The sequence below is a fragment of the Paramisgurnus dabryanus genome, chromosome 2, assembly GCF_030506205.2.
Source record: "Paramisgurnus dabryanus chromosome 2, PD_genome_1.1, whole genome shotgun sequence".
NCBI classification, from domain to species: domain Eukaryota; kingdom Metazoa; phylum Chordata; class Actinopteri; order Cypriniformes; family Cobitidae; genus Paramisgurnus; species Paramisgurnus dabryanus.
The window spans coordinates 26,962,885-26,983,211 of record NC_133338.1 but is presented as its reverse complement, the minus strand read 5'-3'; the positions used below and the strand labels follow the sequence as shown (position 1 = coordinate 26,983,211).

Genomic DNA, 20,327 nt, shown 5'->3' with positions numbered 1-20,327 from the left:
TAGCAACACCCTAGCAACCACATAGCAACAGCCTAGCATCCTCCGGGTACCATAGCAACAGAATAGCAACCGCATTACAACATAACTTGCAAACACTTAGTTATTGCATAGCAACAGCCTAGCAACCACTCCAGCTACCCTAACGACCGCATAGCAACCACCTAGCAGCCAAACAGAATACCCTAGCAACCATTAACACTGTTTATCTCTGAATCAGAACATGTGTGTGCACTATTTTGACTCATGTTAGAAAACGGCACAAGGTTTGCCACGCAAGCATCACTTCACATTTTCTTCAGAAAATGGTACATTACTTTTTGTATATATATATAAGCCAAAGACTAAATCTTTTATTTCCCATTCGCATACCACAGTGAAAACAGGGATTAATAATAAATGACAAGAAAATAAACCTGCAAATTAAAGGCTGAGACTATGGATTTGGGAAAAGAAACTATAAGTATTATTAAGTTTGTGGAAATTTGTGACCAACTGGCAAAACAAAACACAAAGTCATGTATGGCTTTAAATGTATGGGCTTATATGACAAAAATCCAACAGCATGGTCATGACGTAACATTTGATTATTTATACTAAAAAATAATTATTATATTGTAAACGTTGTTTTAAATTATTTGCTGGTATTACCTTATGAACTGCGATTACATTATAAATTGCCACAATGTGTTCATAATCATAAAACATTTCTCATACAATAACCTATTACATTATGACATCGAAAAAATGTATTACATTATGAGCTCAAAATTGTATTACATTTTAAGACAATTATTACATTATGAACATATAATTACAACAATACTTACAATGAGAACCAGTATTATTAAAAAGCCTGAAATACGCTTTTAAGGAAACTTTCATTTAAAAAAGGTAGAAGCACAAAAGATTTAATGAAATTATAGCAATGTAAAAGTTAACCAGCAAATACCAAACATTGTTTTTGTCAACTACTAATGAAATTATTAAAAATTGAATGGACTCAAAATCTTAAAGTTATTGAGATATACAGTAGACCAGTGTAACAACTAGCCCTGGTCTCACCTACAGTATATAGGGGCGGTTTCACGGACATTGATTAGACTGGTCCTAGACTAAAATAAATGTAAGACCTGTCCAAACTGAAAACAACTTGCGCTGACATATCTTTAAATACAGTGCCCTGTTTTGACTCAAAATGCACACAAGTAATGTTTTAGTGAGGCATGTTTGTTAAAACTAGTTATATTTCCTAATTGAACTGAGCCGTAGTCCTGGCTTAAGCTAATCTCTGTCCGGGAAACCACCCCATAAACTTTAGCCTAAGTGGAGCAGCACAGAGTAATGTGATGTCTTTAGTTTGGTGCTCTCTGGCTGTGGCCCAAGCTTCTCTCCAACCTGCATAACGCAGCTACAGATCAGATTACTATTTACACTGCTTTTCAACCTTAATCAGGATCCACATCTGCTGCTTCGCTTCACCGCGTAATACATCATCAACACATTCACAGCACTGCCCAGTTATGTGTCATTGTCACACATCTAACATCACTTCCTCTTTCTTTAGTCAGAAAACAGGTTGAAGGTCTGGCAGGCATTTTAACTGAGATTATTAATCTACCATTGAGCTTCTTTCTGACAACATCTCAGTACCAGAAATGCTCAAGATTATTCAAAATCTCATACGTGCTGTCCTGCTCCGCTCATATAATAAATGGAGGATGACAATTGGGCAGTATCTCAAGGCCCGGGCTGCGTAGACAGGCTTCCTCAGGTCCCCATTAATCCAGCACATTCACTCAACATCACTGTCTCTCCTCCATGAATATAAAGGCCCCTGGATTTGTAACAGTACGTCCTTCACCACACTCAAAGCCGGCTTTATTCCCATCAATATTAAATAAAAATTAAAGCCCACTCGATATATAGGAGTGCGCATTGATTTAATATTTCACCCCACCAGCGAAAGAAGCCCTTGCTCCTGCACTCAACTTGCAATTTGGAAATAAATTGACTGATTTAGACAGAGCCAGAAAGAGAGAGAGAGAGAGTTAGAGAGGACGAGAAAGGGTTCGATGCAAACCTGCTCTGCCACCACTGAGTAAGGTGACATTGCACAACAAATCACTTGCATGAATATAGAGAAAGAAAACGATTGCTATTTCTAAAAAGCAATTTTGTTTGGTGAAGGTGTGTTGATTGCAATGTATGTGAATCTATCGCTCATATGACAAAAAGGGGCACACGCATTTCACTCAATGACATATTTTGCAGTTAGCATAAACAATATAAGGACTAAGACTTTAATACGAAAGAAGAGAAAATGTGATTTTTCTTTTGAAATCGTAAAGGCAGTGTTCTGCACAGGCCTTTTGATTCTGTGAGGTTTCAGACAAGGTGTGAGTTTTGCATCAATGCGCCTGTTGTACTTAAATTGAGCCTAATGAAGAATAATTAGGTAGTTTAAATGTTGATAACAAAGCAGCTTAGTAAACAGATAAAAGATGAGCTTGCCTGGGGGTTTATTTTGAGCACTACACACACACACACACACACACACACACACACACATGCGCGCGTGCCTTTACAGTGTTAAACTTAAGGGCCAATTCACTATCCCAATTTCCCTGCTTTGAAAATGGGCATGTTTTTTCTGTGTTGTCATTAAAGCTGCATGGGGTGAATCTGAAGATCTGATATTGTCCTTTTGGAATCATTATAAAATCCACATTATACTACCAACTGCCACTAACAAGGTATTTAGAGGTAAATGTATCTACGCTTAGTTGTTATTGTATAACATTACAACAATTAATATAAAATTAAAATGACTGTGGCCTGTTGTTTACAATCACAACTAACTAGTTTGATATAAACAGTTCATCAGGAATTAAAATGCAGATCAAGTATACGTTGCATTTGTAATGTAAAAAAAACATTAAGGTTTAAAGTGACAGATTATATTATCGCCCCATGTTTTAAAGTAGGCCTACACTGGTAAGGGGGCAAATACTGGTGTATATTGATGTTCTGGTTGTTTTTCACAAGTCATGTGGTGACAATCAAATTACTACACTTAGAATATAAATTTGAAACAAACCTGAATTATGAATTGAATTAATTATAAAGGAGAAACGGATTGTTGACAAACAATAGAAAACATGAGTGCCATGAATACAGGAAATTTTAAACCAGTTTCAATGAATGCCATGATCACGAGAGCACTGCCATCTAGTGGAAAATCTGTGAATAATCTGTGAAAAACAACTGCGTAATCAAAAAGCGAACATAATTACGTATGATAATAGTGATGATAACATTATTATTGTTGTTGTTAATAAAAATTAAATATTTGTTTTATCTATGGTTTGTTAATGGAAAATAATAAAAAGCAATAACAAAAAAATCCAATGATGAAATAATGAATTAATGTCTTATCATCTTAATCCCACCCGGATGAAGGATTAATGTTTTCAGTCATTTCCGCTCCATCAAATCAACAGGAATATCGCAGTCATGTAATGTCGAGGCTTACACATTTTGTTTTGTACATCATATTTCTTTCTCGTAAAGATTATGGCTATTTCAACATGTCAGAAAATCACCTTCGTCTCCTGCATCGTCCTCTGTATGTCTTTATTTCTACCCAAAATGTTTTTACCCAGAGAGAAGAAAGAAAAAGTGCGTGCGGAGGGTAAGATCGTCAGAAAAATCCCCCATTTCTCATGTAGTATTATCAAATATAATATAATGAATTTCCCCATCCCAATGATTACTGTTTCCCATGTTCACAGTTAACCTGTGTGCCTTTATAATCCCCAGTATCCCTAATAAATGAATGTTCCCTTATTGTTTTTGGTTCCTAATGCCATGTCTTATTTCTAGGTATGAAACCTTGCTATAGGCCTATAGTTTCCGGCTGAATAGCTTTAGTTATTTAGTCACTGAAGTACATGTTTCTTTTACAGTAATGTATGTTTTTTTGTCAAATTGCTTTATGTTTTTTTTTTATTTCTACAGTAACCAATTCTTCTACAATAACCATGTAAACAAAATATTGTTGCTGTCCTTCCGAAAGCTTATATGTCCATATTTTGAGAATTTCATTATTATTGGTCACTCTTTATGTTTGTCAGTGGGTTTTGCAAATATTGAATCAATAAAAAGTATTAAAAGTGCTTGTCAACTTAGACAACACAATGTGTAATCATTAAAAAATACAGTGTTTATTCTGTTTCTTGAAAAATTTGGACATACAAGCTTTCGGAAGGACAGCGACGATATGGATAATGTGATAATGTTAAGGGTTTAAATATTGAAACGTAAACATTTGTATATTTTGAATAAATTATCAAATAACTGAACCTGAATGTAGACTGCTTTGGGTCCTATTCATTTTTAAAAAAATTTACTTGCAACTTAATAATTGTATCACGTTTTATATTGAAGTCGGGCCAGGGCATTACCCTCAATTACATCATGGGCATTCATTCTCTGAAGATCAAGTTAACTGGTACACAGAGTCTCATTACAACCCAGAGGCCATTGCCAGAACCAAGGGTGTTGGCAAGCCAAATCTTCTGGTTCAGGTCATTCCTGTATATGGGTTTGGGATCTTCCTTTATATCATCTACCTGTTCTTTAAGGTGAGGCTTAAATTTGTTTAGCAGCACTAACAATGCTGACATTGGAGCAAATATAACAGATGCCGCCTTCTGCTATAGTGCTAGTTGTTTCTTGATATAATCACCCACAGTGTGTCTTTGGTTCAGTTTCCCGGACAGGGTTTAGATTAATCCAGGACTAGGCCCTAGTTATATTAGGACATTTAAGAAGTTTTACAAACAAACCTCACAAAAAAAGAAAACAATACTGGTGTGCTTTTTGGGACAAAACAATGGCACTGATATAGATATATGCAATACAGTCTCCTGAAGATGCGTATAAATAGCACGAAGTGTAAAACTCGTTCAATACATACGCCAAATTCCACTTTGGCGTGCATATGATATGCCAGTCCTTCCCATTCACTTAAACGGTGCATCTTTTTTTGTCGTTTTATTTATTGGTTTCTCAATTTTTTTCTGTTTTTTAAACCATTTTCGCTTGGGTTTAGGGTTATATTTTAGATTTGCTTAATGAGATTATTTAATATACAGGTTTCTCCATGTTTTTGTCCATATTTAAGCCATGGTCGCTTGGAGTTGGGGTTAGAGTTGGGGTTTGGGTTAGGATGTCATTTTTATATAACAAAAAGTTGTTCTAACTCTAAACCCAAGCGAAAATGGTAAAAATTAGCCAAAAAAATGAGAAACCAATAAATAAAACGACAAAAAAAGATGCACAGTTTAAGTGAATGGCAAGGACTGGCGTATCATATGCAGCCAAAGTGGAATTTGGCGTATGTATTGCACGAGTTTTACACTTCCTGCTATTTATACGCATCTTCAGGAGACTGGGCTGATATATGTCAACATGATCTCATGGAAAGTTGTGTTAATAGTCACAAAAAATTGGATTAAAGCAACACTATGTAGTTTCCATGTAAAAATGACTTACAGCTCCCCCATGTGGTTGAAAAGCGCAACAGTGCCTGGTATCAGACACTTTTCTGCAGGCAGGGGGAGGGGCGGGGCTGTGTTTCCTACCCTCCACCGCCACTTTCAGAGTGTGCTTGTAGCAGCTAGGAGGCTGCTCAGGTTGCAGCAACAGTACAATTTGTCCAGTTAAAAGTTGTTCTATCACTGAAATAATTTTAGAGACATTATTTAAAGGTAAAAAAACTACATAGTGTTGCTTTAATATATGCATGTCCATGGCACGAAATTCAGCTTTTTGTGTCACTCGCACAAATTTCTATAAATAGTTTTTCATGTCCGTGGCATGACTTTCTTTTTAGTTAAATTGTATGTATTGCTTTCTCTTTTTTTATATATATATATATTTTTAAATCATTGCCGATTGGGGTTAGGATGTACTTTCATGTATTGGTTTCTACATGTTTTTCTTCTGCTTTAAAAACTATTCTCGCCTAGATTTGGGGTTAGAGTTAGGGTTTGGGTAAAAATGTAACAGAAAGTGATTCTAACCCCAAACCTGCGAAAATGGTATAAAAATAGAGGAAGAAAAAAAGAGAAAACAATACATAACATTTAACAAAACAGAAAGTCGTGCAACGGACACGAAAAACTATTTATAGAAAGTTGTGCGAGTGAAACGAAACAGACATTTGTGCTCGAAGGCACGGAAATAGCTGAATTTCGTGCCATGGACATGAATAAATTAATCAAATTTTCCGTGACTATAACACAACTTTCCGTATCAATGCAAGATGTTTTTAAATTGAGGCAGATCAAACATGCATTTTAGTCATGGACTAGGATAACCCCTGTCCAGGAAACTGCCCCTTCATCCTAGGTTAAATGTATTTTTTCATTTTTTACCAAGTTTACCTTAAATCTTTCAACAGCTGACGTCTAAGGACAAACCCCAACACCAAGGGTGCAAATTCCCCATATTGCAGGCAGAACACACATTGGAAGAAATGTGTAAGTTTTCCATTAACCTTAGTTGGAAAGCATAAAGTACATCGTGAAGAGATAATCTTTACAGCAACCCACTATGGCAGGCACTTAGCATATCGCTAGCTAAACCCCACATGCAACCCCAGATCAAGGTCTTCTTTTCGTTTTCTGTTAGAATAGGTTAGCAATCTGAACTAAAGTTATAAACCTAGCCGCTCCCAATACCAATTAACTGCATGTCTTTTGGTACTTTGAGGTTTAGATCTTGCATCAAATTGATTAGTGAACAAATGTGACCAGCAATTAGCACTGCACTCACTCTACCGTTTGTGTTATCAAATTATTCTTACAAAATAAATAAAATTGATCATGGCAGTGCTTTACTAGTTAGAAATTTTTTAAAGCCAAGATAAAAGCTCTGAAACTATATTTGTGACATTAAAAATCATATTAGGAACATGAGATAAAAAAACGGTGAGCTTTATAGCATTCTAGAACGTTTTAAACACATAGGAAGGTTTATTTCTAGTTATAAACTTTACACTAAGCTAGTATGTTTTAGTAAATTATTTTATATAACAGTATTCTAAACAACTTTCCATTGTCTCCCTGACAGCTACTTGTCAGCCTCAGACCAAAATGAGTGAAAGAATGAGAGAAAAGAAAATATTTAAAGTTGTTCATCCATCTGCCAGGTAAACAGTTCATATTCCACAATAAGCTCACACAATCCATTTGTAGCCTATCTTCATTAGGGGAGAAATTAATTTAAGTAAAAGAAGGGCAACTTATCAGCCTTATTTATGGTCTATGGATATATATTTCTACCAATCTATCATACCCTTTAAATAAAATTACATCCATGCCCTTCAAGTTCTCAATATGTGATTAGTTGACAGCTTTTTAACCCAACACAACTCCATGGGTTCTTTGCTTAATACATTTTTTACTTTGAGTAACTGGGTCTGTTTTAATTTGTTTTGGAGCTTCGTGAGAAACGTCAAGATTTAACTTGGCTGTGGATTAGTTTTATTTATAAATAAATTGATTATTAGTTGTTTCTCACCACCTGCTCCATTTTTGTGCTTCAGGTCCCGCAGGGGCACACGGAGACGGGAGGAGAAGCTGAAGCAGTTGAAGGAGATCACTCAAATGATGCGGGAGAGACAGCTTCGAGAGGGAGTCACGCCAGAAGAGGAGGCTGAGGAAGCCCCCTACACCGCAGACTGGGAGGGTATACCCAATGGTTCTGTGTTAGGCCTTAACAGTATTTCAGTTGCACAGTTAATGAGTTATGTATTTAACGTTATTTACTGCATTTAAAGGCTATCCAGAGGAAACCTTTCCGGAGTATGATGTGGCCTTTCGCAGATGTAGGTATCCTAGCGTTATACTGGAAGAACCTGGCCAAGTTATACCCACAGCTGAGGAGCTTGCAGAAAGAATGGATAAAGAAGAGGAAGAAGAAGAAGAAGAAGAAGAGCCTGCTGACAATGACTGTAGTGATGAGAATCAAGTGAAGGAGGAGATTAAAGGTGAAGATGCCGAAAAAGAAGAGAATGAGGATGAAGATAGTGAAGAAGACAGTGATGAGGAAGATGGGGAGGACGACATTGGAGAGGAACAGCCATGTCTTCCTAAAAGTATTGATGAGGATGACGAGAGACATCCAGGTGAAAGAGAAAAGAGACCAAGCAGAAGACGACAAATCACTTTTAGTGATCACAGACATGTCTTTCATTATCCAAAGGGTGGAGCTGTTGGCTGCAAGTATGAGGAAGAAGAGGAGGAGGAACTTAAAGAAGAAGAGGGGGATGAAGATGCAACTGAAGAAGACTTGGAAGATGAGGAAGATCAGAATAATGAGGAGGTGCGGAGTGAAACGGATGAGGAGAAGGAAGAGGACCCACTAATGGAGGCTGAGAGTCTAGGTTTTAATGATGACGATCTTGAGTGTGATCCTGAGGAACAGGAAGTAGATCTCATTGACTTCCTCCAGACATACCAACCCGAGGTAACCGTCATCTCCAGTCAGTCACCGTCTCTAAAAGCTAAGGCATCTGGAACACTTCGAATGCGAAACAAGAAACAAAAGATAAAGAAGTGACCCACCCGTCCAACAAAATTCATCTTTAATTCTCTCCTGTAGAACTGTACCACTTTATAAACTTACAGTACCTTATTGTAAATCTTTCCGATTACTCTGTTCAAGGAGACACCTTCTTAATAACCACTGTGATTTTATGATCAATATAAAGGGTCGTTCACATTATAATGATAAGTATATAGAAGAGTTCACACCAGGGGCGTCAGTTTGTGTTGAAAAGTGGTGGGGACAAAAGATCAGATGAAAAAACATTATAGCAGGATGGGAAAAATATTGAATAACGGCGCATCAAAAATGGGCATAAAACCCTCAACAATGTCGACTGCACATGTAACAGTCCCTGCAAAACCAGCTCAACCGAACAGTGCCAAAGCACCATACTATAGACAGCAGCGCGTTAAGTCAATGATTACAATGAAATTCATTACATATGTAAAAGAAAACACACTATAAGCACACAACGCAACATATGTTACCCTGGACCACAAAACCATATTTTCTTTGCATTTTTGTCTTGTTTTCAGTAAAAATATCAAAAAATTCTTAAATTAAGATGCTTTTTCTTGATGAGCAAATAAGTCTAGTTTTAGACCAAAAATACCAAATGTAAGTGATTTTGTGCATAAAAAAAATCTGCCAATGGGGTAAGCAAAAAAATCTTAAACATTTTTCTTAAACACAATTTTTCACCCCATTGGCAGATTTTTTGCTTGTTTTATGCACAAAATCACTTAATTTTGATATTTTTGGTTTAAAAACTAGATTTTTGCTCATCAAGAAAAAGCATCTTAATTTAAGAATTTTTTGATATTTTTACTGAAAACAAGACAAAAATACTAAGATTTTTTTTCTTGAAAATCTGACTTTCTTTCTTATTATTTTTGTCTTGTTTTCGGTAGAAATATCTAAAAATTCTTAAATCAAGATGTATTTTCTTAATAAGCAAAATGACGTAAGAAAATAAGTCTAATTTTTAGACAAAAACTATACAATTTAAGTCAATTTGTGCTTAAAACAAGCAAAAATATCTGCCAATGGGGTGAGAAAATTTTGCTTAAATTAAGTGTTTAAGAAAAAAGAAATCTTATATTTAGATTTTTTTCTCACCCCATTGGCAGATTTTTTTGCTTGTTTTAATCACAAATTCACTTAAATTGTATATTTTTTTTGTCTAATGTTTGCAGTGTAACGCGCACAGGTATTGTTTGATTTTTCAGAACATTTTAAAAAAATCCTTTCAAAAAGTGGTGGGGACAAAATCAGACATTTCAAAAAGTGGTGGGGACATGTCCCCAGCGTCCCCAGTGTAAATGACACCTATGGTTCACACCACAACTATAACGATAAAGATACAATGAGCGATGTCGTTAAACGATAAACCATTGACAGCCAATCAAATCTATTTGAACTTCAAGTGCACGCGCACTTGAAATGACAGTGAAGCTTGCTAAGGTCTATTGCATAAAATTACCTCAGGTATCCAGCGCTGATTCAATTGCTGTGAAATTGACTACGTAATGCTTTTACTACATTAACTACGCCAAAAGGTAAGAGATTACACAAACTATTAGATTCACTGTTTAGAGTTATGCGAAACGCAGCGTGTTGAGGACATTTGCTGGTTACCCGCTGTAACACGAACAGCATATTTACATATTCAGTGACATGTAAACAATTGCAAAAGTTTTTATTACAAGAAATATGCAATATTAAAGGCCAGTGATTTGCGCGAGTGCCGTGCGCGTGAGGTAATTAGCATAAACGTATCGTTATGTAATTAGCATAAATGTATTTCGTTGATGTGGACGCTAATAGTTAATGTGAACGACCCTTTAAGAGTCATCTGTTTTTATGAAAAGTTAAAATGTTCGGATTATGTTCTGTAAAAATAGGACCCCTCAATAAAAGTTTAATAAACATTTGTATGAACAATACCTCATCAATCCTATACCGTAACACACTCATGCTAAATATCTCAGATGTGAAAAGTCACTTGAGTTCAGATTTATTTTTTCATATCTTGAGTACCGTATACAAACACTGTATATTGACCAATGTACACATTTTACAAAACAGTGAGACGCAACAGTTATACATTATCACTTTAACACAAGAGTGGTGAGAAGATAGATAAAAAAAGAGCAGAAAAATGCAAGTTTTCATTGTTTTATCCATTTAGAGCAAACTCAAAATTGTTAGAGCATTACATTGAAAAAGCATAGAAACTGCTGGAATGATATCACAAGGCATTTAAAAATTACTTACAGTAAACAACACACATTTCTTTGCCGTTCAGCCAATTTTTTTATACATTTTTATATTGTTTCCTAAAATAGTAATATTAAAAATACTTTTCTGGGGATAAGTTATATTGTAAAGTGTGACATCTGAACATTATGATTATATAATAGTCAAATAAATCATTAAATGCATTCAATTTGCAGCATAATAATTCACCTTTATTTTGAAAATAATTTGATGCTTTTTTAAACTTAAAATTTGTCACACTAAGATATAGTTTTTTATGACTAAACTAATTTGACTAATTTTTAAAAACACATTCCTTCAACAAGAATGTTGTTTTATAAAATAATTAAAGACTAGTTAAATTGATCTTTAGCTGGAATAAGTAATATAAAAATCACCCGCATGGACATGCTTTTGCATAAATCTGTGTGGCCGTTTTAAATGAAGACTTCCAAAATACTTTTGGCAATTCAGTTATTACATTGCTAATACAATATCTCAATATTTCCCCCTTATAATATTAATTATCAGCATTGTTTAGCAAAGAAACGAATAAAATGAAAGGTGTCGATGGGGGTTTTGACACTTTTAACATTTTTCACACCTGTGTTAATTTTGGAATGTAAAAGAAATTCAGTATGCATGCAGCAACAAACACTGAACAAACTCTCTCATTGTGTCAAACAACTACCTTCTCTGTTCTGGAGAGCTACTGTACTGGCCAGTACACTGTAAACATATGGGTTGTTCATAAGAACAATAGACAAAAGCTTAGATATCTGCATGATAAATAAACACCGACCGAAGAAAACAATTTAGCATCTCACCAACTTCAAGCATCACAAGTGTCTTGTCCAAAGGCACAATATTTACAGCGTTCCACCTTTAAACCATTTAAAGTGCTCAATTCGGTACATTCCCCTACAATGGGTCAGAATAATTGAGATGATAATTACTAACTTGACCCTCACATTAAATGACATACCACACGCTTTTGTCATTATTCAGATCCACACTGGAGCTAATGGTGTAGATCTGGATCCAGTGAGCCATTCGTTTTGATTCGTTTTCTGAACTGAGGTGCACACCATGAAGTGGCACTCGGGGACGCAGGGGTGGGATTTGCAGTAGTGAACTATTTCAAAGCACAGTTCATCACTGATCTATATTTTGTGGAACCAAAACACATTCATCATCTGAATTTCATGATGCTCAAATGCGAACGAGGCCTTGACAAGATACATGTATCGAGGGAATTTGGGGCGTGGGGTAAAACAAAAGCAGCAGATGGTATGGAAATCTATAAATACATAAATAATGGATAAATATGTCAGTCATACTTAAACGGATGGTTTGCCCAAAAATGAAAATTCTGTCATTATTTACTCACTCTCATGTTGTTACAAACCTGTAGAAATTTCTTTGTTCTGATGAACACAAAGGAAGATATGTTGAGAAATGTCTGTAACCAAACCGTTCGTGGACCCTATTCACTTCCATGGTAGGATAAAAGAATACTATGGAAGTGAATAGTGAACGGTTTGTTTACAAACATTTCTCAAAATATCTTCCTTTTAAATTATACAGGTTTGTAACAACATGAGAGTGAGTAAATAATGACAGAATTTTTATTTTTGGGTGAACTATCCCTTTAAAACACTGGCTAACAATTTTGGAGCCCTCATAAAGCATGTATGTTACATATTTAAATGTGTAACTTTACAAAAGTCTGTTTAATAACTAAACAAAACACTCAAACTGTTATAAATCACAGCTACATGTTACAATTCATGTTAAAAATAAGTTGTTAGTGAAGTTAAGTTTTATTGTTATAAAACTATGATCATGGCAAAATGAAGGGTTTTTTAAGGGACAAATACTACTGAAAAAGATTCCCCATTCAACATTAACAAAATTTTAGTCTTAAACCTTGCAAAAACATAATAATGTCTGTTTAGTAAAGGCAGCAAAAAGCGACTTTTGTCTGCCACACATGTAAATGCACAATCTTCCAATATTCTCACTGTTTAAAAGAAGAACCAGCGGTTTAGTCCTTGTGCTTTTCCCCCAGTATGATGCCACCTTTCTCTCACACACTACTGTATCACAAAAAAGACAACACACACTCAATCTCCAGCAAATACTTGCTCCTAATGCCTTCCAAGCGGGGGTCTTGAGAGAGGGGCCTTGCTGTTTTGGAGCTCACAGCAGTCCTTTACTCAATGATTGTGTATCAGTCTGTCTGGGTCCGTTTGTAGTTGTGGCTGGTGGACACACGGCTACTCGCAGGCCAGCTTGCTGTCAAAGCTGGACAGGGCAATAGCAAATGCCTGCAGGGCGCACATGGGGTAGTTGTAGTCCATAGTAAAGACGTCCTCCGCTACACGACCAAACTGCATAACAATGTAATCCGCTACATGAAAGAGAAAACACAACCAATGAACTGTTATCTTTTTGGGAAACAGTTTACTTGAAGTGGTGTTCATAAGACTGACATGACACCTTCATAAACACGTGTCATAAACATGAAGGAGATTTTATGCATGTTTATGACTGTCATTAAATGTTATTCCCTCAATTATGTCATTTTAATGATGACATTAGATGACATTGTTCGAGATGTCTTTGTTCTGGAAACTTGACATAAACAAATACATCATAACTTGTCATGACAACTTGACATTACTTGTCATAAATCTTTTAGGCATCATCATTAAGGCGCCGCCACTAAAAAGGAAAAAATCTTACGCCTAGACAGTGAAACACCAAGAAGCAACCTATTGGAGGACCTCAAGGATCTAGCCTGAGTATGGACATGTAGTCAATAAGTGTTAATACTAATTGTTAATAAACAGGCATGTCAAAAGATTATATTTAACTTTACGTATGTACAAAACTAACAGAATTTGTTCTTTCTCGCACAGAGGGTTCTGAAAATGTCTGACAGGGAAGAAAAAGCTAACAAAAATATAATTATTTAATCTGATTAACATTGAATTAACATTAACAATATTGCTAATTTTTCTAGCAATATGGACTTAAAACGCTCAATGGCTTAACCGACCATTGTATTGTTTCATTTAATTTTAGGTTAATGTGTCTCCAAATGTGTCTCTACATTTTAATAAAAAATTATATTTGTAAAACTATAATTGAGGACAAGAAAAATATTCATGATGCTGTTATAAATCTATTTGACAGAGTATTAACACTTAATGACATTTTAATGACAAATTATATTTGTAAAACTATAATTGAGGACAAGAGAAATATTCATGATGCTGTTATAAAACTATTTGACAGAGTATTAACACTTAATGAGATTTTAATGACAAGTTCAATTTGTGTTACTGGTAAAAAGTGGTCAGACACAATTATAATGGCCACATGACAAGCAATGTCAAAACCAACCACATGACAGTTTAATGTAATGTTAACTAGGGCTGGGCAAAAAAATCGATTTTTCGATTAATCGTTTTTTAAAACGTGGTCGATTCAGAATCGATTCTCAAAGAGCAGAATCGATTTTTTTTTCTTTCATATTTATTTCTGCAAACATTGAACGAAAGATTAACATTAATCGAATTACTAGTCTTCTTCACTAGATGTCACCCTCTTTTTTGTCTAGCGCATGTTACCAAGGAGCAAGAGGCAAGCCTGTCATTCATTCATTCAGTGCTTAAAATGGTTTCAGGTGCTTCGTCGATTTTATGAATTACCTACTTGTAACCTGCTGTTCACTGTTCTTTTTATTAATATAGTATTTGTATTAAATCTATATTCATTGAATAGAGTATAATAGAGTACAAATAGAGTTGAATAGAGTATAAAAACCGGTCCGAGAACCAGAATCGAAAATTGAATCGAGAATCGAAATCGAATCGATTTGGTAGCTTGTGAATCGAAATCGAATCGATCTGGAAAATCTGAATCGATACCCAGCCCTAATGTTAACCCATAAAGCTAGGTAGTTACTTGATTTTGATTATTTATCTGCTATGTCATGTTTATGTCAGATTTATGACAAGTTATGTTTTCTTCTTAGTTATGATGTATTGGTTTATGTCAAGTTTCCATTACAAACAATGTCATCTTTGCATTAAAAATGACATAATTGAGTGAATGACACTTAATGACAATTGTCATAAACGTGCATAAAATCTCTTTTATTTTCATGAAACATGCCCTGTCATGTTTATGAAGATGTCCTGTCAGTCTTATGAACACCCCTTCAAGTAAATTGTTACCTTTTTCTGTTCACTCTCTATTATAAAACCCATATCTGAGGTATACAGTACTGTAAAAAACATTTTTGAATTTGGCAAATGCTATTTTTCAAAGCACCTCAGAATGGAAAGCTTTTATCAATACACTATTCACTGTAAGAAAAAATGGTCAAGTTATGGTCCCAAGCTATCACTTAGGCAGTAAAGGCCCTTATATGTACCATTAAAAAATAATGATTATTTAAACTCACGGTCATTGTCATGAATGATCTGAAAGTTTTTGACGGACGCTTGGGTGACCCTGCCGTGAAAGTTGAGCACATATGATTGAGTATCATCGTTCCACACAGGTGTCTTGTTATGGAGCTCTATAACGCTCTCTGTGCTTTTGTTTTGCCATCGAGCCAGCAGAGACTCATGGTCCTGCAAAGCAACAGACATATGTTTAGCAGGGGTTAGCTTTTCACAATATAGCTCAATGGTTAAAAAGCCAACATTGTTGATTTCCTCAAACTAACCGTCTATAATCTGACCAAACAACAAACAGACATACTTTAATAAGTATTTTGCCGTACAAATTTCACACACAAAGTCTGCTTACGTAGGTGCTCGTACTTACATTTTTAGGCCGGATGGAGACTCTTTCATGGTCCATGTTCATTCCAGGAATAATGACGCTCATCTTTCTAGGTCCCTTGAAGCCTAAAACATTAGTCTCCTTGCAGCATAAAAGACAAAAAACATGTTTTATTCATATTTGAACTGGCCATACGCTTACAAATCTACTGAAAGGGAGGAATTCGCAGAAATCATTAAGTGTTCATTTGTGTTTTTCCATTATAAAACAATTTGCTATGCAAGAAACCACCACCAGGGGTCAGGCTTGGTTCATTTTTCATCCATTGTCAGGCTATTGGGTACTGGCTCTCTGCTGGTCAGTGGTAACAAGACAATGCTCTTAAACTTACATAGCAGATAGCTGCAAGCTCCTGGCGGAGGTTTCCGGCTTCCAGGCTGGATGTAGTCTTGAATGGGTTCACACCATTGTCATATACTGTAAACTTGGTACCCATAAGGTTTGATCTGTAGGGATAACAGACAGTGCAAGTTGAAACAATTCTTACTGGGTAGATAGATTAAAAGTCAGTCACAACACAGCAAAAAAGCAAAAAAAAATGTGCTGGTCATATTTCAACACAAAATCTAAGTAAAAAAATAAGTTTTTATACTGTTGTCACAATATTACATTAAATTCTTATAGTAATGTTAAAAAAAATTAATACTGTTTCATTAAAATGGGCATTCTCAGTATTGTAATGAGAAAAGACTAATATGGTTTCGGTGGTCTGCCAGACTCTTACCTACCTGATTTATATGAATCAATACACTTTATGCCAACAGAATAAATAAACATCAAGAAAATATCTCATTTTAAGTTGTAACACATCAAGTCTGGAATTAATAAATTTAACATCTCTCCTATGTGATTCATTCTTATTCATTCTGATTCCTTTGCAATTGCCATACAATAATTGCAAAGTAAACGTATGTTTTTATATGTACCAAGCTTTAATTAGACCCACACGCTGAAATGCACATAGGTGCACGCTCCTCGTATAAAAGAGGGCACTCTAGTGTGCACCAGTGATGAACCCAATTACCGTTTTAAATAGACTCATTGTATGAGCAAAGCACACATGCAGACACAAACTCATTAAAGGTCTCTCGCAAACGCTCTTATAAAGATTTACTGTAGGTTGCACTATATTGTGAATGAGAAAGTACAATGAATCATCATGAGTCAACGTAGGCCTATACCTCAGTTTTCCGATGAAGCTTTCGCCACCTCGAGAAAGGTCAGTGGGGTCGATTGAGATGAGGTAATTGGATGTTTTGCTCTTCTTTCTCTTCCGGCCAGCTAAAAGGAAAACCTGTAAAAACAGCAACATTTATTTTATCTAATTTATTTATCTAGATCGGAGACAAACATTATAAAATGAAGAAGAACAATTGAATGTAAACTAACATGTTTTTTCTGTGTCATGAAATCTCTGTGAACAACCCTTTGCCTTTATTTTAAATGGTGTAGTTCAAATAATCATCATATTTTTGCTACAGATGTTAACAATAAAAAAAACATTCATGAATATAAATGAAGAGCTCAGATGCAAAGCTGCTACATGTCACATCTGTCAAAAATGAGATGATGATATTAACCGGAAGCTTTGGCACATATTATATGTTCATCAAATACTTTCACTTCAAATCCGCTTAATCCCGGCCTCAGGTTATTAAGAAATAGTGGTTTGTTGGTCCCTTGTGAGTACTTGGACCTGACTACAACTACAACCAAATGTAGCTGACACAGCGCCCCCTAATAGTGTGGTTCAGTTTCTTCATTTTAACCTTCTAAATTCTGACTTTAATGATTTGCAATGTTTCTGGTTGCATCTTTTTGCAACTGTTTACTATGTCTTACTTTGTGCTTTCATACACTTGGAAGGTTTTGCAGCGAAAGACAGTCAAATTACTGACTAATAACCTTTTCACTGCCATTAAAGTGAAATGACTGAACCTAAAATGTACAGTGGCAAGAAAAAGTATGTAAACCTTTTATAATTTCATAGTTTTCTGAATAAATTTGTCATCAAATGTGATCTGATTTTCATCTAAGTCAAGGTACAAACACATGGACTTTGGTTTTAGTACACCTGCAGTCTGGTTAACATAATAATTCTGGAGGTGTGGACTACAGCTAATGAGACTGATAAAACCACTTGAAACTTTTGGAGTTTGCTCGGCACAAGAAGAACATGCTTATGTGAGTCATGCCTCGCCAAAAAGAGCTTTGAGAGAAGCTAAGATCAAGAATGGTTGCTTTACATAAAGGTGGAAAGGGTTACAAAGTAAGGTCAAAGACTTTAGAAATTCACCAGTCTATAGTTAGGCAAACAATATACAACTATAATTGGAGATGCTTTGTGATTGTTGCTACTCTACCAAGAAGTGGGCGCCCAGTCAAAATGACACCAAGAGCACATGAAGACTCATCAATGAGGTAAAGAAACAACCCAGAATAACAGCCAAAGATTTGAAGGCATCATTGGAACCTGCTAACATCTCTGTTCATGTCTACAATACATAATACAACTCAGAACAAGAAGGGTATCCACGACAGGACACCACGAAGGAAGCCACTGCTTACAAAAAAAACCCATTGCTGCATGCCTGAAGTTTGCAAAAGAGCACACTGACACTCCACAGCAGTATTGGCGAAATGTTTTGTAGACTGATCACACTACGATTGAACTATTTGGAAAAAACACGGCATATCATCATGAAATCATCATCCCAACTGTACAGTATGTTGGAGGAAACATCATGATTTGGGCCTGATTTGCTACATCAGGGCCTGGCCAGCTTGCAATCATTGAGGCTGCAACCTGATCTCACAAAGTTTCGTGGGATAGACAAATAATTTTTTGCTAATTTTTCCGTGGCATTCTCACGGATCTCCGTATTTTTCCGTGGCCCTGCTACGGACTGTCTTTTTCCGTGGCATTCTCACGGATTGGTTACTCAACTGCTTTTTCCTATTTTCAAACCATTTCCGCTTCACCCACCTTCCACAGTTTCAGCTGTGAAAATAGGACAAAACAGTTGAGTAACCAATCCGTAAGAATGCCATGGAAAAAGACAGTCCATAGCAGGGCCACGGAAAAATGCGGAGATCCGTGAGAATGCCACGGAAAAATTAGCAAAAAATTCTGTGACTATCCCACAGAAATTTGGGAGATCAGGCTGGAGGTAAAGGTGAATTCCCAAGTAAATCAGACAAATCTTCAGGATAATGTGAGAATGTCTGTACGTCAGCTGAAACTGTGGAAGGTGGGTGATGCAACAGGACAACAACCCAAAACACAAGAGCAAGTCCACAACAGAATGGCTTCAGAAAAACAAACTCCGCCTTTTGGAGTGGCCAAGTCAATGCCCAGATCTCAACCCAATAGATATGCTATTGATTGACTTAAAGAGGGCTATACACATAAGGTTATTACTGCCAAGAAGCAGTCAACCAGTTATTAATTCTATCTTGGGTTCACTTACTTTTTCCACTGCAATTTGAATGTTGAATGAGAGTGTTCAATAAAGACAGGAAATATCAGAATTTTGTCAATATCCTTGACTTAGATGAAGATTAAATCACATTTTATGACAAATTTATTGAGAAAACCTTTAAATTTCAATAGGTTCTCACACCTTTTCCTGCCACTGTAAGAGCCTGATAAAAAATGTACAATTAAATTTACAAGAAAACTTGTCAGACACACTTAGAAGGTTTAGCATTTTAACTCCTCAAATATACTGTGTATAGTGTGGTGTCATAGCAGTAAAGATCACGTTCTTCCTAATCCCATTTCTCAAAGTTAAAGGAACAGTCTGTAAGAAATTTATATCAATGAATCATTAAATGGTCCTGATGTCACTAGACATTAAGAAATCATTTTCATTTCAAATACTTAAATCACTGACAACAGTGGTCTGGCCAGGATAATGTCATTTAAAAAGTGGAGTTGCAGCCCTCAACTGATGTTTATGTTGTCATTTTGTGTATTGGCCACTAGTTGTGTGATTGCAGTACCAGTTTTAGCCACAAGTTTTGTGATTGCAGTACCAGTTTTGGCCACAATCCTACATACTGTTCATTTAAGCTAGTGTGTAATGTCGCTGTAAAAGCATAAATAATACCTGTAAAATGATAAAGCTCAAAGTTCACTGCCAGGAAATATATTTTCTTAACCAGAAGTCCCCTTTCAAAGCCTACAGCGAACAGCCGGTTTGAACTACAGCCCTCTACTTCCTGATTGAATGACGTCAATAAAACAGTTTTTGACTAAACTCCGCCCACAAGAATATGTCAGTCGCCAGCTAAGCTCAAATGGCTTTGCTAAGCTAAGCTGCTGTCGAGTCACAACACACTAAACAAACTACACAATCAGAACTCTTTACGTATTTCTGAAAAAGGGACTTCATAGAACAAGGAAGATATCAGCCGGTTTTTAAGACAGTGAAATGAGCACTATACAGATAAGAAAATTGTGTGAAAAATACTGCGTTTTTTTTTTACACGTGAAACATAAACACATGTTATATTGCGCACTGTAAACACAATCAAAGCTTCAAAAACACAGAAAGAACGGGACCTTTAAGATAAAAAGATACACA

General features: G+C 35.8%; 2 protein-coding genes across 4 annotated transcripts in view; one reads left to right on the top strand and one right to left on the bottom strand.

The window, feature by feature from the left end:
* Positions 1–3,373: 3,373 nt before the first annotated feature.
* ric3a (RIC3 acetylcholine receptor chaperone a) lies at positions 3,374–8,834 on the top strand. The gene is made up of 6 exons (XM_065267811.1): positions 3,374–3,691; positions 4,447–4,643; positions 6,467–6,545; positions 7,138–7,216; positions 7,613–7,755; positions 7,847–8,834. Exons 1-6 carry the CDS (start codon positions 3,574–3,576, stop codon positions 8,626–8,628), a joined length of 1,398 nt encoding a protein of 465 aa, XP_065123883.1. The 5' UTR covers positions 3,374–3,573; the 3' UTR covers positions 8,629–8,834.
* A 1,783-nt stretch (positions 8,835–10,617) lies between these two features.
* Positions 10,618–20,327, bottom strand: part of tub (TUB bipartite transcription factor) — a 107,567-nt gene continuing 97,857 nt past the window's right edge. For all 3 annotated transcript variants that reach the window (XM_065267738.1, XM_065267740.1, XM_065267739.2), the window contains 5 exons: positions 16,920–17,032; positions 16,070–16,184; positions 15,721–15,819; positions 15,353–15,524; positions 10,618–13,288 (listed from right to left, as the gene is read on the bottom strand). In XM_065267738.1, the coding sequence (XP_065123810.1) occupies positions 13,155–13,288; positions 15,353–15,524; positions 15,721–15,819; positions 16,070–16,184; positions 16,920–17,032 (633 nt within the window). In that variant the 3' untranslated portion in view covers positions 10,618–13,154. The remainder of the gene's footprint in view (positions 13,289–15,352; positions 15,525–15,720; positions 15,820–16,069; positions 16,185–16,919; positions 17,033–20,327) is intronic.